Below are 17971 nucleotides of genomic sequence, written 5' to 3'. Positions count from 1 at the left end.
GCCTAGCCAGTTCTCCCCCCATTTTGTAGTTGTGCATTTGATTTTTCCTTCTTAGGTGTAGTACTTTGCACTTGTCTTTATTAAAATTCATCTGGTTGATTTCAGACCAATTTACCAATGTATCAAGATTATTCTGAATTCTAATCCTGTCCTCCAACATGCTTTCAACCCCTCTCAGCATGACTCTCATAAAATTTGCAGATGAGGCAATCTGTACTCCATCATTCAAGTCATTAATGAAAACATAGAACAATACCAGATCCAAGACACATCCCTGCAAGTCTTGATAAGTCCTCCTAGTTTGACAGCAAGCCACTGATAACTACTCTTTCGGTATGTCTACACAGAAAGTAGACCCCTGCGGCTGACCCATTCCAGCCAACTCAGGCTCGCAGGGCTCAGGGACTCTCCCATCTCACAGCAAAAGTCTACACAGCAATGAAACAGCCCCATAGTCTGAGCCCTGCGAGCACAAATCGGCTGGCATGGACTAGCTGCGGGTGTCTAGTTACTGTGTAGACATACCCTTTGAGTACAGTTTTTCTAACCATTGTGCAGTAATTTCATCTAGAGTCTAGACCAAATTTCCCTAGTTTGCGTATGAGTGCGACATGCGGAAATATGTCAAAAGCCTTAATAAAAACAAGATGTATCATATCTACTCCTTTCGCCCTATCCAGTGACACTGTCAAAGAAGGAAACAAGATGGATTTGTCAAGAGCAAATCACACCACAGCAATGTTGGCTATTTCTTATCCTCTGGGTTTGAACAAACTGATTGTATAATAATTTGTTTCAGTATTTTTCTGGGTATCAAAGTTGGGTGACTGGTCTCCAATTCCCCGGGTCCTCCTTTTTCCTCTTTTTGAAGACAGGTACTATTTTGACCTTCTCCGGTCTTCTGGGACTTCATCCATTGTCCACGAGTCATCCTTAGATGTCCCACATCTTCTCTTGATTTGCTTCCTCCTCTGATCTCCAAAAGAGCCCCCATTTTTAGACCAGAAACTACAGCTCCATGTCACCCAGTTACAGTCCTTCAGTCCCCTGCCTCTCTGCACGAACCCACTCCTCCATGTAACCCAGACACCGTTAACACTGGTGTATTCCAAAGGGGTTAGCAACAGTGGGACATTTGTGCCAGTTAACCTCAGTGTAGAGAAGGCCACATTGTAATTTGGGAAGGCTGGTAGTTGCTTCACCCACCGTGGGAGAAACCCCACTGAGGACCACATCATTAGGCATCTGCCCCTAACACCAGGAAAACCCATTTCCTGACCAGAAAATGTGAAGTGCCACATCAGCAAATCCTGAACTACCCAAACCATGACAAAGTCTCATATGGACAGCCCACAGCAGCCTGTGCTCTCAAGCCCCGTTTTGCATCCCTCTAGTGGTTCAAATGTCTGCGTGGCCCTAAAGCAGGGGTCAGCAACCTTTGGCACGCAGCCCATCAGGTAATTCGCTAGCGGGCCACGAGACATTTTGTTTACATTGACCCTCCGTAGGCACAGCGCTCTGCAGCCCCCAGTGGCCGCAGTTCGCTGCTCCCAGCCAATGGGAGCTGCAGAAAGTGGCACGGGCTGCAGGGACACACTGGCCACAGCTTTCCACAGCTCCCATTGGCTGGGAACGGTGAACCGCGGCCAATGGGTGCTGCGGCAGGCCATGCCTGCAGATGGGTCAGTGTAAACAAAATCTCTGGCGGCCCGCCAGCGGATTACCCAGATGGGCCGCGTGCTGAAGGTTGCCAACCACTGCCCTAAAGTCACATCCTTGAAGGATTGATACTGTCGTTGAAGCAGATCTAGCTCATTACAAAAGACCTCAATGCCATGCATTTGTTTATATGAAAGAATACTCAAAAAAAATTCAACTCAATACCATCCTTACTAGTATAATATAAAAAGTAACATTCAAACAGAAGATAAGCAATTTCTAAGACCAAGGAAACAGAGAAGGAAAATTCCATGCTGACACCATCTTTTCTGGTCTTAGAAACTGCAAAGAGTTCCTAGGAGGTGAAATCTATTTAAATTCAGGCTTATAGGTTCAACAGTTTTTTGTTCAGTAGAACCAGGTGCAAAACTGACAGATAGAACCAGAGTGCAAATTGTTTTCACAAAGGCCCAGCCAGTAAAAGAAATATGCAGCCCGTACAGCTGCAGCTCTGTAAAGCAAGAGAGGCAGTCCTGTGGATAATTATTTATAGTACAGCAGCCTAGCAGACCCAATCAGGGCCCCATTGTGCTAGGCAATGGACGCACAATAAGACAGTTCTGGCCCCAAACAACTTACAATCTGCACAAAATGCATTACAATCATGAGGGCTAACAATTAACTGCATCTCATGTGACTGTCGATGGTAAGTTTCTACATGTCACGAGTTGTTCTCCTGCATTCTCATGTCCAAGAGACACTAGCACTGAAGCCACTGCAAGCAGTTAAATGGCTTCTCGCCTAATGCTCTATCCTCCACACAGAGAATTAGATGTGAAAAATATGCTATTTTCTATCAGCTCATAAACTTTAATTAAAAAGAAGTGATTTGCCTGTTAACAGTGGAGTAAAGTGATGTTAATTGGAGACAAATGTCTAGCAACTGAATTACATTTACCTCGACCAGCACCTCAAACACATTAGTGCGCCAGATTGCTTGCCATCCAGATGGTTCAAGGACCTTCTCTAAGTACTCAGCTGTGAATTCTTTTACCTCAGAGGCCTTGCAGTCAGCTAAAATTAAATTAAAATCACTTACAATACGTATTTATGCAATAAAAGGACAAAAGGAATCAAGTTCATACATGAGCAATTAAAGGGAAGCTGAACATAATAGGGTTGTGTGTTCCTTCATTATGTCAGAAGTTGTCTTCAACTTTGTTCTGCTCAGTCTTTTTATTATTTGTATTGCTGAAGTGCCTGGGATTCCTAATCACAAACCAGGACCCCCTGGTGCTTGGTGCTGTATAAACAGTGAACAAAAAGACAGTCCCTGCCCCCAAACAGCTTAGACCAGAGGACTGGAGATCTACCAAAAGGTGCTCTCAGCCCCCCAAAAGCTTCACAAAAAGAGCCACTGCCCACCTGACTGCCCACATCTCTCAATTATGCCATTGGAGTTAAGTGGGGAGGAGGAGGGAACGGGACAGTGTTTTAACTACCGGTAGTCTTATCAAAAATCCCTCCCCCTTTTAATTGTTCAGACTTCAGTCTCTTGGGATGTCAAAATCCACCAGGTCTAGTCCTCCAGCTAAAAGCGTGTTATGTCATGATATTTTTAATGTAAAAGTAAAAGTTTAGGGATGTTTAGAGTCTCAACTCCATCATTAATTGGCCTCTCCTGTATCTCTGCTACTAGTCTAGATCCTCTGTAGTTACACGCTGTGGATGGAGGATGGTGCAATTTAAAAGGAGGACAAATATATACAGCTTAAAACTGAATCATCAGAAAAAGTCAGCACTACAGAGATCATGACAAGAGGGAATTTTAGAAGGAGAAAGGTTACTCACCCAAAATGTAATCTTGATAGGCTTTAAATCGCTCATAAAACAAAAGGTGATTTGTTTGGAATGTGTCTGGGAAAAGCACATTCCCGTCTGGCACAATCCTTCCTAAAATGGTCCCTGATTTGTCACGACTCCCATAATCACTGCAGCTGTCATCATCATCTTCTTGGAACAACTCTGAAGGAAAAAAAAAGTCACAACTTCAACTCAAGTACTGTTCACTCTTTCATTCCTATCCCGGGGATCTACTGCTAAGTGCAAAATCCATGCATGCCTCCTCTCTAGACCATCTGTTAATTTACTGTTGGAGTGGTGGTTAAATAGCTAATTAGCTTTTCCATTTGCCAGAGAGACACACATTTGCCAAAACAGGGTCTCCCTATCTATTGGATACGGACCCAAACAGGATTTTTAAAACCGAGATGATGCCTTTTATCCCATTAGGTGTAGTATAGAGGTCTGAAAGGCTTTTGCTAATAGAATGGATTCCCCCCCACTACTTTTTACATTAGAAATATCAGGACTAGCAACCCTGGTTTGGCTGGATGACCTCATGGGGCAAGGTCCACCTCTTGTAAGGCTGCACAATCCACTTCATAACTGAAAGGCAGAGATGTTAAATTACATACATGTGACTATCGACCCCACCCCATCCCCAAGCGTTTGTTAGTCACTGAATAAGCTTTAACAAGACATACAAAATCAAACCTAGCTAAAAGTATCTTCCCATTAAGAGTTCGGTCTTCAGTCACTAGTGCATGTCAGTTTCACCAGTTCACCTGTCACCCCAGGCTTTCTACACTAGAGACTAGAATGGTTTCTAACAACCAATTCAAGCACAAATAGTTCAGTGCGCCCATGCTAGTGATATCAACTTCCGAGCCAATGCAGTTTTGTCCAAGTTCCACTGCTCAGCCTTCTAGACAGCTATCGCACAGTTCCCCACAAGTCTGCCACAAACAGCGGATTCTGTGAAACTCGAAAAAGCTACCATGATCTGTGGGACCAGGCTTATCTGAATCATGCTAGTACCATCCACACAAGCACAGACTGAACATGTTCTCATTCTGCTGTAAGCAATGAGGCACAGCGGATAAGGCACCGGACTGGGAGTCAGGAGCCCAGGGTTCCATCCCCAGTTTGGCTGCTGACCTGCTATGTGACCTTGGGCAATCACTTCATCTCTGTGCCTGTTTCTCCTCCCATTCTTTTTCTACCTGCCCTGTTTTGACTGTACGCTTATGAGGGCAGGTACTGCAGCTTCCCATGTATTAGTACAGTGCCTGGCTTAGTGGGGCCCCGATGTACTAGAACTTCTAGTACGCCGACACATGTAACCCAGCTGGATCACTTGTGGGTGGACACAAATCTTTTACAAGTGTTCTATGGGGACCAAACATTCACAGTAAATGTCTATAGCGTAGACAAGATCTGAACTTCTGGAAAAAAAAACTGACTAAGACCTTTCAGGCCTTTATACATCACAAAGTAGAAGAAAGGGCATTGCCCTTTTTAAAAAACACAGCTTCTGTACATGGATTATCCACACATGGAGTTAATAGGGAACAACTTCACATGTAAATAATCTTTAAAGGTTCCTAGCTGCACTGGGGGCCTCAAGCCTGTTAAAGGCCCTTCCAGAATGCTACACGCACACCCCCCAGCACCCCGCCCACATCAATGAGGTGTTCATGTTAGAGCCATATAAACAATTACAGTTTGGATAGGCCCAAACTGCACAGCTGTATGCTAGGTCTTTCCTAGCCAGGAGCACAGGCTATACCTGGTTAAATCATCAGCACATGAGCAACCTGCAATTACAGGTGCCATGGACACAGCAGAAAGGAACAGTCTTTGGGGGGAAAGCGGGAGAAGAGAATCCCCCCCTTTCCCTACCCACTGGGATCAAAAATGCAAAAGTCCTATCACCACCTGGCGAGTTTTGATGGGCATAGTGAATGGACACAGAGGCTAATGTCCTGGGAAGGGGTTTCAGGCAGACACCCACTGACACTGAAGAAGAGCTGTGTGTAATCTCAAAACTTGTCTCTCTCTCTCACAAACAGACGTTAGTCCAATAAAAGATACCTCACCCACCTTGTCTCTCTGATATCCTAGGCCCGACAAACTGCACCACCACAGCATACACTCATTGATACTGTCCCTTAAACTTCAACCATCTTCCTACAGTTTATCACGCTGACAACAACCGTTTGTAACTGAACTAGAGAGTTGGGCGGGGATAGAAAAGAAACGCAGGGGAAACCCCCAGGACTGGAAAGTAAATTGCAGACCAGGAGGGGCTGAAGGGCAGGTTGCAGAGAAACTACATTCCAGGGGTCGGGGGGAACAGATCTCGGGTGGGGGAGTCCGAGGAATTATCGAAGCACAGGGGGCAAATCCCGAGGGTGGGGGGGGAGTACAAGGGAAGGCGAGTGTGGGGAGCCGGGGGAAACACGCTCCCGGGGAGTATAAACGGGGGCGGGGGATATACCTTGCTTCAGGCCCTGCACGTTCTCCTGCAGCCGGACACCGCCAGCTGCCGGGGCCAGCTCCGGCCCTTCCCCTCCCTCCTTCTTCTCTTCCTCCTCCTCGGGCACCGCCAGCACCGGCTCAGGCTCCCCCTGGGCCATGGCGAACGCCTGCCCCGCGCTCCCTGTCCCGGCCCGACAGCTCGGCCCGTCCCGCCCAGTCTCGGAAATTTCAAACTTTCCCGGCAGCGAGCCCGTCCCCGACGTAAGCACGGTGGAGAATTCTGATTGGTCGCAAGGCGCAGCGAGCGTTGTGGGAGCCAATCGGCAGCGGGCAGATACCCCGTGGAACGTTGACCCGTGCAAAGTGTCGCAGGATTCCAATCCCCGGGAAGGCAGGAGGCGTCGGGCGGCCGGGGCTGCTTGGGGAAGGGGCGAGGTGGGGGCCAACGGGAGGGGTGACCTGCGAGAAGCTGCAGCCACGCACTCTGTGTGCGCTGGGGCTGGCAGCTCCGTGCCATGCTTTGCACCCACCACAGGGGCCTCTGGGGCTTGTTTCCCTTTCCTTCTAATTCCGCGGTTACCCCACGTTTACCAGAGCGCATATAATGGCAGTTAACAAAAATGAAATATTAACTTGGATCAAGCAACTTTCATCCCAAAGTGTTGCACAAACACATGCCAGGCAGCCAGTTCTGGAGTCAGGGGCGGCTCTACCTTTTTGGCCGCCCCAAGCAGTCATGCGCGGGAGGCGCCCCGGGAGCAGCGGACCTCCCGCGGGCATGACTGCAGAGGGTCTGCTAGTTGCGCGGCTCGGCTGGACCTCCCGCAGCTGCGGACGGTTCGCAGGTCCGGCGGCTGTGGTTGAGCTGCCGCAGGCGTGCCTCCGGGAGGTACAGCCGAGCCGCGGGACCAGCGAACCTCCCGCAGGCATGACTCGCCCAATCTGCCGGCCCTGTCTGGAGTGGGGGCAAACGCTGAAGGGTAGGAATGAAATCATATATCCAAGATGTGGTGGGTGAGGAAATATCCTTTATTCCAGGGGCTCGCAACCTTTTTCTGAGTGCCGCCTCCCCCTTGATGTGCTATAAAAATTCCAGGGCCCAGCAGGAGGGGCCTTGGGCATCGTGTAGTTTGATTTCTATATATGAGGGGCAGGGGCCAGTGGTCCAGGGAAGGAGTGCCACCTCCACCTCCTGACTCACCTCAGCAGGCTACCCACCTGTCTGGGTTGGGGGAGCAACCAAAAATTATAACTCAAAGGGGGGGGCTTAGCTCAAAAAGTTTGAAAACAGCTTAGGGCCTGGGGCTGAGTGCAGGCAGAGAGGTAGCTGAGGGTGCACGGAAGAGGTTGCTAGAGGCTGTGTGCAGACAGGGGGTAGCTCAAGGTGCTGAGCCCAGGCCACTCTTACCTGCAGCCTCTGCAGAAGGAGCAAAGGGGGCTGGGACGCAGGAACTGAGGAGCAGCTTCAACCTGGGGCACCAGCAGAAGAGGAGGGAACGCTGCGGCTGCCTGCTCCATGGCACCAGAGAGAGCAGCAGCTGCCCCACACTGCCCCGTGTAACAGCAAAAACAGCAGCAAGCACATTTTCCCACCAATAGCAGTTACCTACTGAGCCTGCTCAGTAGAACTAGAACCTAGATAGGAAATTCTACTAGGGAGCTGTTTGTGCCACTACACCAGCAGGGATTGGAGCTTCAGTCCTGCACCTCCCAGCTGCAGCCCCGTAGGGGGCGCCGGCAGGGATCGGGGCTTCAGCCTGTGCCTCTCAGCTAGAGTCCTGCTGGGGGCGCTAGGGCTCGGGATCTGGTTTAAGCCCCGGGGCCCCCTTGAAAGGGCTCATGGAACTCCAGTTGAGAACCGCTGCTTTATTGGAGCAACTTCTGTTGGTGAGAGAGACAAGCTTTTGAGCTACACAGAGCACTTGTGTAGGACCCTTGGATCTTGGAAAGTATGTTGTGGCGGGGTATTGAGCATTGTAGCAGTGGAGATGGGGACCACACACACACCCCTTCTGGCCTTCAAACAAGCTCCCAACCTCTCCAAGCTCATCCTCAGAGCCACAGACGAGGACTCACCCACTCAAAAGCGGCACCGCATCCTGCCAGAACAACAAATGCAAAACCTGCACACATATCTCCATTGCTACAATGATCAATACTCCCCACAACACACATTTCAAGATCCATGGGTCCTACACATGCCTATCAAAATATCCACTGAAGTCAGATCTTCAGCAAATCCAAGATAATTGAGAGACATGGATAATATTTATACTAAGAGCCCTGACCATGAGGCTTTTGTAAGGAAATAACACTGTTAGATTTCTGACAAAAATGAGTAAATCAGGGTGAAATTCACACCTGTGCAGAGGTCCCATGTACCCTACAAATCCCACTTACACCCAATGCTGATATTATTACAGGGATTTAAGGGATGCACGGGCATTGTGCTGGTCCTCTGCACTGGGGTGAATTTCACCCTCAGTGCAGAAATGTCAGACTCATAAGACGACACATTCCTGTCAAATAAAATGTTCATGCTTCTTTCTATGATATCCAGGCAGCAGAGTTTTGCACAAGATGTAATCAGTCTGCTTGGCAGATTAACAAGCAAAGCATTACAGTATTTTAGTCTGGAGGAGAAGAAAACATAAGGGTTTCTCAGAATCAGCCAACAGCTAAACAACCTCAGCCTAGCCATTCTTTTTTAGGTGTAAGTGGGAAGCATTTATAATGTGCAGAACATAATGTTCCAAGAGCAACCTGAATCAAAAATTCCAGAGATTTGTACTGATGGTTCCAATTTAAATGTACAGCTGATTGAACAGTTTTGTTATTGCTATAAAAGACCCTCATGGTTAGGGTTCCTCATAAGTTTTATCCAGATAGCTAAGTTGTTCCAATTTTTACAGCCCATCTCTGACTTTGCTAGGTTTCAGCATTCTTCTTTCAAATATTTTAATGGGTAGTCTTCTTTCCTATGTTATGTTACTTTCTACCTGCCACCAAAAAAAAATCATTTGATACACAAAGGAATTAATGCATTTTGTTGGTTGAATCAAATTCATCCTCAAAATAGGGCTTTAGTGGAATTTAACTTGTGCATAAACCTTGAGTTGGCTTCCATGCTCAAAAGCCCTGTATGCCCCTTCTTGATGTGGGCTCCATGTAGAATCTTGGAAAGATCATTTGGGGGTAGATTATTTGATTGTTCCAAAGGACTGGTCAAGAGTCTAGAGTGAATATCTCTGACATTAACAAAATGAGGTGGACAAAGGTAGAGTTAAACAGGAAGAGTCCAGTTACCAAACTGTGGATAAAAGCAGGTGACTAGCGCTAGCAAGAGACCATTTGGACAGGTAGGATCAAAAAGTGGAGAAAAAGGTACCTGAGATAAGAACATAAGAACAGCCATACTGGGTCAGACCAAAGGTCAATCCAGCTCAGTATCCTGTCTTCCAACAGTGGTCAATGCCAGGTGTTTCAGAAGGAATGAACAGAACAAGTAATCATCCAAGTGATCCATCCCCCGTTGCCCATTCTCAGCTACTGGCAAACAGAGGCTGCGGACACCATCCCTGCTCATCCTGGCTGATAGCCATTGATGGACCTATCCTCCATGAATTTATCTAGTTCTTTTTTGAACCCTGGTATAGTCTCTAGCAAAGAGTTCCACAGATTGACTGTGTGAAGAAATATTTCCTTTTGTTTGTTTTAACCTGCTGCCTATATATTTCATTTGGTGACACCTATTTCTTGAGTGATGAGAAGGAGTAAATATCACTTCCTTTTTTACTTTCTCCCCACCAGTCATGGTTTTATAGACCTCTCATATCCCCCCTTAGTCATCTATTTTCCAAGCTGAAACGCCCCAGTCTTATTACAGTGGGAAAATGTGCTAGCCAACCAAGAAAAATACTTTCAGAGAGTATCATATGCAGCACTAAAGGCAACAAAAATAAGGGTATCAATGTCCACAGACCATCGGTCACACAGAAAGTTGGTACCTCAGCACAGTTTAATACTGGATAGGACAGTTTTGCTTACAAAATAGTTTTGTAACTGCTACAGCTGTGTTTGCAGGACTGTTTTCCAAATCAGTGTAGCATTCTGCTAATGTGGGCTGGGTTCTAGAAGAGTTACTTCTGGAAATGAAGGCATCTCAAGTCAGTTACATACAAACTAAATAACAATGGGACCAAAACAAACCTCTGTTTAGGTGAGTGGAGCTATTTTTAGGTTAATGGAGATATAATATGACTTACGCTACACTATTTTGCCAGTGCCTCCTTAAATAACAATTTTAATATATGTTAAGATTATTTGCAGACTATTTCCCTTTCCTTGCACTTTGCATCATCCTTTACATCAATGCAAACTGAGTGTAGAGGGTGTGAAATGCTACCAGATCAAAAGGGTAGCATTAGGGGGAAAGCGGTAGATATAATATACTTACACGTCAGCAAGGCTTTTGACACAGTCCCACATGACATTCTATAAGTAAGCTGGAGAAATGTGGGCTTGACAGAACTACCATTAAGTGGATACATAATTGGTTAAACAACCGCAAAGAGTAAGTGTTAATGGAATGATGTCGGATTGGAGGGAGGTCTCAAGTGGGGTTCCACAGGGATCTGTCCTGGGTCCGGTGTTGTTTAACATCTTTACTGCAGATGACACAAAGCTGGATGGGGGGAGGGTGCCAACACTTTGGAAGATAGAGCTAAAATTCAATGGGAACGTGATAAATTGGAGAACTCGGCTATAGACAACAAAATGAAATTTAACAAAGACAAATGTAAGGTGCTACACTTACGGAAAAAAAAACAAATGCACAAACACAAAATGTGGGGAAGCTGCTTGGCAGCAGCACTGCTGGGAGTTGTGGTGGATCATAACCTGAACATGAGTCAGCAATGCAATACTGTTGCAAAAAAAGCAAATGCGGTTTTAGGTTGCATTAACAGAGGCATAGCATGCAAGACATGGGAGGTAATAGTACTGCTCTACTTGGCACTGGTTTGCCCTCAGTTGGAGTAGTGTGTTCAATTTTGGTCGTCTATGTATAGAAAGGATGGAAAGCATCCAGAGGCGAGTACCAAAGATGAACAACGGGATGGAATACAAGCCATATGGGCAAAGGCTGAAGGAACTGGGTATGTTTGGTTTGGAAAAGAGGAGGCAGTTGCTGTGCTGCACGGAGCAGCGACCCAGAGCAGCCGGCATGAGAAGCGGCTGGTCCCACCCTCTCTGCTCTCCGCCCAGGCCCAGCTGCCCGGAATAGGAGCCAAGCATGCCAGGGGACAGCCGCAGCAGGAGGACAGAGCCCTCTCCCTTCCCCATAGCAGGACAGTCTGAGGAGGCACTTTACCCCGCATGCCCCCCCCACTAGGGATGTATAATTTAACTGTCTAACCAATAAGCATCAGTCTTACCAGTTTTGGTTAACTATTAAACTCTGCTGCCGCCCTGCACCCAGGATCCTGGCAGCCAGGACCCTGGGCGCAGGGCCGGCAGAACTCCTTAACGGTGATCTAAGTGATGGAATTTTAATAGGTTAAACGGTTACTATTTTAAAACCCTATTTACATCCCTACCCCCTATGCGTCACCTCTGCCTGGGGGTATGTCTACACGTAAAACTCTGCAAGTGGTGCAGCTGCACCACTGTAGCACTTCAGAGTAGATACTATGTACACCCTTCTCCTGTCGGCATAGGTAATCCATCTAGGTCAACAGAAGTATTCTTCCGTTGAACTAGTGCTGTCTACACATGGGATTAAGTCAGTATAGCTACATCACTCAGGGGCATGGATTTTTCTATACTGATGTAAATTTCTAGTGTAGATCAGGCCTGGATATCTATATGTTTATTACTACCATATATGTGTTTTCTCAAACTCATTGTTTAATTGATATCACCAAGACCATGGCCCCGATCCTGCAAAAACTTGCACACATGCTTAGCTTTAAGTGTATGCATAGTAGTTCTGTTGAGTCCAATAATTGACCACGGCCACAATAAGAAAAAGACCAAAGCTGCAATTCCTACTTATTGTAAATCTCTACCATGATCCTATAATAAAATAAATATAAATATTATGAGAACTAAATATATCTGGTTCTGATCCTGCAAAGACTTAAGCATGTGAATAATTTTACACACCCAGTCCTGATGTCAATGGGACTAATCAGATGTGCAGTCACGCACATGTGCTTAAATTTTTGTAGTATTGGAGCCTTAGAAATTATCAATAAATACATCATTTTCAAATAATGCCATTGTTGTAGTATAAAGAGGATACAGGAGTACTTTTTTTACAATGAATAATTATTTATTCAAACGTTTTCCAATATGACATCTTTAACAATAGTAATGACACAACACAAATATCAAAATCTTATAATAAAAAACAATGGATCTTTTCAAATGTTTTTACAGAGTCAGGGATTTGTTTTGGAAGAAGGGTTCGCTTTAAATGGCCACAAGGGGGCCACCTAGCATTTCTAATCGTAGTTCAAAAAAGTATTTGGATACTAGTCTTTTTTTTTTTTCACATTCACTTTCAGAATGTCAGTTATTTGTGCAACAGCAGCACAACCTTGCTAGCAATTTGAGGACCTGATTCATCATTGCATTACATCACTTTTATGCTAAAGCAGATCCACTGAAATCAACAGTTGCTCCAGTTTAAGACTGAAAGGAAACAATAATGGTTCAGGCTCTGAATCTTTTCTACAGTATATCATCTGTAACCCTTTATACTACATTCTGTGCATATCCACCTTGATTTTAACTATGAAATTTTTCTCTCTCAATCAATTATAAAATTAAAATTAACATATTTAAGTCCTCAGAAGAAGACATATGAAACAGGAAGTCCAGGAGTGAAATCCCTGGCTCCGTAGTCAATGGTTAAAAAAACCAAAAAAAAAAACCCTCCCATTTACTTCATTTGGACCAGGATTTCACTCCAAATTTCAGACACAGGCTCCTTAATAGGGCAGCCTGCACTTGGATGATCAAATTGACTAAGGCACACCCACAGGAGTCCGCGTCCAACAGACCCCCGAAGACACCATCGCGGAGATCCTGCGAGACGTGGCCCAAATTGACTCCTCCCTGCTCACTTCCTGGCAAAAGATCAATGCCCTTAACATCTTCCTGATCCCCGGCATCTCCTTTATCCTCAGGGGATCGGCCGTAGCCAAGATGCCCCTGAACAAGGCTGACAGCACCATCAGGCAGCTGGTGAGGAAATGTCTCTACCTTCCCCAGAGGGCCAGCACCGATATCATTCACTCATGAAATCAATAATATTCTTCATACTAATACTATCCAGGTCACAGGTCATCCCTGAGGATATCCCGATATCCGATTCCGAATACCTCTCTCTCCTCTTCCCAACTTGGTGTAAACTTTATCAGCCCCCTCCTACTCTTGGTTCCCAGGTCAGCAAATAAATATAAATAATATTGAATAAAATTGACCCAACCTTGAGGAACTCCACTCCCCTAGTGACCCCTCTTCCCCCTCCCCCTTTACCCTCTACTAGTCTCTTTTTCAGTCTCCCTTATCCACCCTCCATTTTTGATTTTCATTTCAATCAATCCCTTTCTTAACCAGTAATTCCTCATGCGGTATATCATCAAACGCCTTACTGAAATCTAGATATATTAGATCCACTGCATTTCCCTTGTCTAAAAAATCTGTTACTTTCTCAAAGAAGGAGATCAGGTTGGTTTGGCACAATCTACCTTTCGTAAATCACCTACATTTCCCACAGGTAGGGCGGCGCCAACGTACCTTGGATGGGTGACCTGTGCTATGTGGCAGTGATGACCAACGCCTTCTGCCTCCTGATGTGCCCGGACCCGACAGTGAGGAGCATCGCACAGCAAGCCATACGGGACATGGTCAGGAAATGCATCGCCAGGGCTCCCTCCGAGCAGGACGTCGCCACTTACCTCAGTGGCTCCCTGGAGGCTGAGTTTGGGAGAGACGGGGGAGACCTGTCCTCACTCTGGTCCTGCACCTGCAACACCTTGAGATGCCTGGGAAAGAGGATCGGCTGCCACTGGAAGTGGTGTGAGGAGCGCTGGGAGCTGGGAATACTGGTGCCATGCATAAAGATCCTGGACCACACCATCATCACCCTGACCGCCAGAGCTATGCTGGAAAGGATGCTGAAAGATGCCACCCACTGCCACTATGCCGAGAACCAAAAGCGGAAGCCGGACCAGGGCAAGGTGTTCGAGGTGTCCAGCAAGTGGGACACCAGCAACCACTTCCTCCCCCGGGGCAGCTTCACCAGGTTCGCCGACTGGCGGTTCGTCCACAGGGCCCAACTCAACTGCGTTCCCCTCGACAGAGCCATCCGCCACAGCAACCGGGACAAGCACTGCAGGAAATGTGGCTATGCAAACAAGACCCTGCCCCATGTCCTGTGTGGATACAAACAGCACTCCGGAGCCTGGCGGCACTTCCACAACGCCATCCGGAACCGGCTGGTGAAAGCCATCCCGCTGTCCCTGGGGAAGATCACCCTCGACTCGGCCATCCCCGGGACAGACAGCAGACTGCGACCCGACATCGTCATGACGGACGCAGAAAAGAAGAAGGTCCTCATGGTAGACGTCGCGGTGCCCTTTGAAAACAGGTCACTGGCCTTCCACGAGGCCTGAGCCCAGAAGGCGTCAAAGTATGCCCTGCTGGCCGAGACTCTGAGAGCCCAGGGCTACGAGGTACTGATTGTGGGAGCCCTGGGCTTTTGGGACCCCCACAACGAGCCAGTTCTGAGAGCATGTGGAGTCAGTCGACACTACGCCTGGCTCATGAGACAGCTCATGGTGTCCGACACCATAAGGTGGTCCAGAGACATTTATACGGAACACATCACAGGACACCGTCAATACCACACTGAGTAATCGAGACTACTGACCAGGGAAATAACCCACTTCCCTCCCTGACGAACCAAGGAACGCACCCCACCCATGTACTCATTCGCTACACCAATACTGACTTGGACTCCCTATACATTCCATGGGTGGCGTACCCAAGCCCACTTATCCACTGACACTTTAAAAACTCTTGCACCCCCATCTCGGTCTATGCTGGTTATGTGATATGTATGTATCTCTTCACCCTTGCAACCGATACCTGTAATCCCTCATAACTCAAGCCTGACCCCAGATGTACAAGTACCCCGGGCCGGCTCCAGACCCCAGCGTGGCAAGCACGCACGTGGGGTGGCCCTTTCCCGGGGGGGCGGCAGATTGGGCCGGCGGACCTGCCGCAGTCATGCCTGCGGGAGGTCCACCGGAGCCCCGGGAGGACCGGACCTGCCGCAGACATGACTGCGGAGGGGGCGCTCGTTCCGCGGCTCCAGTGGATCTCCCGCAGGCATGACTGCAGACGGTTCGCTGGTCCCGTGGCTCGGCTGTACCTCCCGCAGGCACGCCTGCGGCAGCTCAACCGCAGCCGCCGGACCTGCGAACCGTCCGCAGCTGCGGGAGGTCCAGCCAAGCCGCGCGACCAGCGGACCCTCTGCAGTCATGCCTGCGGGAGGTCCGCTGCTCCCAGGGCTCCGCCCGCGCATGACTGCTTGGGGCGGCCAAAAAGGTAGAGCCGCCCCTGCAAGTACCTTCCCTCTTAACTTGTGTCTATTTAATTTTAAACATTAACTTTATAATTTTTTAAAATTTGTTTAACCTACCTGGAAGCAGCAGCTCCATAGTGGTTGCATAGCCATAACTCTCCCTTTGAAACTGGCACCAGGCTGCACGGTCAAATTCACTCATATTTATATCAGGACCATCACTGAATGTGCCACAATAACCACAATTGTCCCTTTCTGTCTTAGAATTAGGAGAGAGATGATGCATGGTAATTTAAATTACAGAATCTTTTTGAGAGGAGAGTGAGGAAGAATTTGCATTTTAGAAAGTTTACCTATATGAAGGGGTCAGGCAGGGATTTTTCAATAATTATTGGCAGATAATTCACATGTAACTTGGAAAATGCTACAGGAAGGAGTAGATGAGGCAAAGGAAACACAAGGTGCTGGCAAAACTCCCCAATTCCCTTTAGGCTCCTGTCTGGGAAGTTGAGAGACACGTTTAACAAAGTGTATTTCAAATAGCTTCTTAAATGTATTTAAAATTGTTCAGCTGCCTTAGCTCGGTACATCTGAAATTCCACTTATGTGTTTCCATTAGGGTTTTCCATGTTGGAGCTGTCAGAGGTCGTTAAATCCTGCTCCACCTCCAAAAAGCTGTGAGGTACTGTTCTGTGCTCTATGGTACAAAACTAGCCCCCAGCTATGCTATGTCATGCTCACAGTCAACAGATTAGAACTACATGGGCCTTGTCTTTACTAGACAAAAGCCACTGCTAAAAGAATATTGGCCTTGACCTTGCAACACGCATGCAATGCCTTCTCTCTACACACTGCCCTTTCCCCGTTTGCCCACTGCCACTTTATGTCCCTGCACTAGTTTCCTTGCGTCATATAGACAGACACGGAGTGAGGTGGGATTTAAAACAAATAGGGCTAAATTCTGCCCTCAAATACACAAGTGACTTATTCTGAAATCAACTGTTCGACTCTAAGGGCAGAATTTCACACTTCTGGCAAACATTTCATCATAAGATCAGCCTTTAAAAAGAACTGTATTTGCAAATTATGAGTGTCTGAAGTGACAATAAATCTTAATTACTATTTGGGAGCTTGTCCATCCATTTATGACAACACATCATTTCTGAGCATGATGTGAGATTTGATAAAATATTTCCCTTGTTTAAATAGTAAAGTGACGTTTATTCACATAATTTCTTTACTATAAATCAACGGCATTGAAATGTTGTGTCGGACACTAGTCTCCTGTTTCACAAATAATAATGTCTCTCATAGGAAGGAAGCTTTACTGACTGAATGGGGGGTTTTAACTCAATCTCCACAGTACATATTGAGCAAAACTTTATTCATGTGTTGTACACAGTGGGAGCGGGAGTGCAGTAAGGGACAGAGAGAAAACAAGGTAGGGGGCTTGGAGAATCAAATGAAGGTGAGAGTGGAAGTGGACTGAAAGAGGAATACACAAATGGAGGAACATAGATGGAGAAGATCCTACAAAATAGAGATGGGAAGGAGCGTGGTATTGAGGAAGGGAGAAAGTGGGGGAGGGGAATTCAACTGAGATGGGAAAGATTTATTCACAAGCATGAGAAGAGATAACCAATATGAATCTGAAAAATGAAAAATGTTTAGAAAGAGGAAAGAAGCCCATCTTGGATGAAGAAAAAAATTCAGAAAATCCCTTTTTTTTTTTGTTTTTTAAGGCTGTATTATAGGAAAAACTAGACTGCAGAAAAATACAGGATCTACAGCAGTGGCTCTCAATCTTTTCAGACTACTGTACTCCTTTCAGGAGTCTGATTTGCCTTGCATACCCCCAAGTTTCACACTTAAAAACTACTTGGTTACAAAATCAGACATAAAGTGTTGCAGCACACTATTACTGAAACATTGCTTCCTTTCTCATTTTTACCATATAATTGTACATTTCAGTGTATAGTATATAGAGCAGTATAAACAAGCCATTGTATGAAATTTTAGTTTGTACGGACTTTGCTAGTGCTTTTTTTATGTAACCTGTTGTAAAACTAGGCAAATATCTAGATGAGTTGATGTACCCCCTGGAAGACCTCTGCATACCCCCAGGGATACACGTACCTCTGGTTGAGAACCACTTATCTACAGGACTGAAGGAAAAGAGGGACCATATATAAAAGAAAAGGAAGCAAATGAACAAAACACAAAGTATAGATGGAATCATTCTATTTTACATATTTGCTGTCAAAAATGTCACTATTACACATAAGCTCCAATCCTGCAGACTTTCGTATGGGTATAACTTTATGCACTGTGAAGTCAATGGTACTTAGACGCTAAATTATTTGATGCTTTTGAAAATTATACCCTGTAAGT

At 46.4% G+C, this 17971-nt stretch overlaps 1 protein-coding gene across 1 annotated transcript in view; it reads right to left on the bottom strand.

Annotated features, from left to right (window-relative positions):
- SHCBP1 (SHC binding and spindle associated 1) overlaps positions 1–6140 on the bottom strand; it is a 32905-nt gene extending 26765 nt beyond the window's left edge. Inside the window, exons 1-3 of the mRNA XM_039502569.1 lie at positions 6002–6140; positions 3511–3684; positions 2618–2733 (exon numbers count right to left, since the gene is read on the bottom strand). Coding sequence (XP_039358503.1) covers positions 2618–2733; positions 3511–3684; positions 6002–6140 — 429 coding nt within the window. The remainder of the gene's footprint in view (positions 1–2617; positions 2734–3510; positions 3685–6001) is intronic.
- Positions 6141–17971: the final 11831 nt, after the last annotated feature.

The sequence above is a fragment of the Mauremys reevesii genome, linkage group 16 (genome assembly GCF_016161935.1).
Source record: "Mauremys reevesii isolate NIE-2019 linkage group 16, ASM1616193v1, whole genome shotgun sequence".
NCBI lineage: Eukaryota > Metazoa > Chordata > Testudines > Geoemydidae > Mauremys > Mauremys reevesii.
Note: the sequence above shows the minus strand (reverse complement) of the source record. Positions and strands in the feature narration are given on the sequence as shown.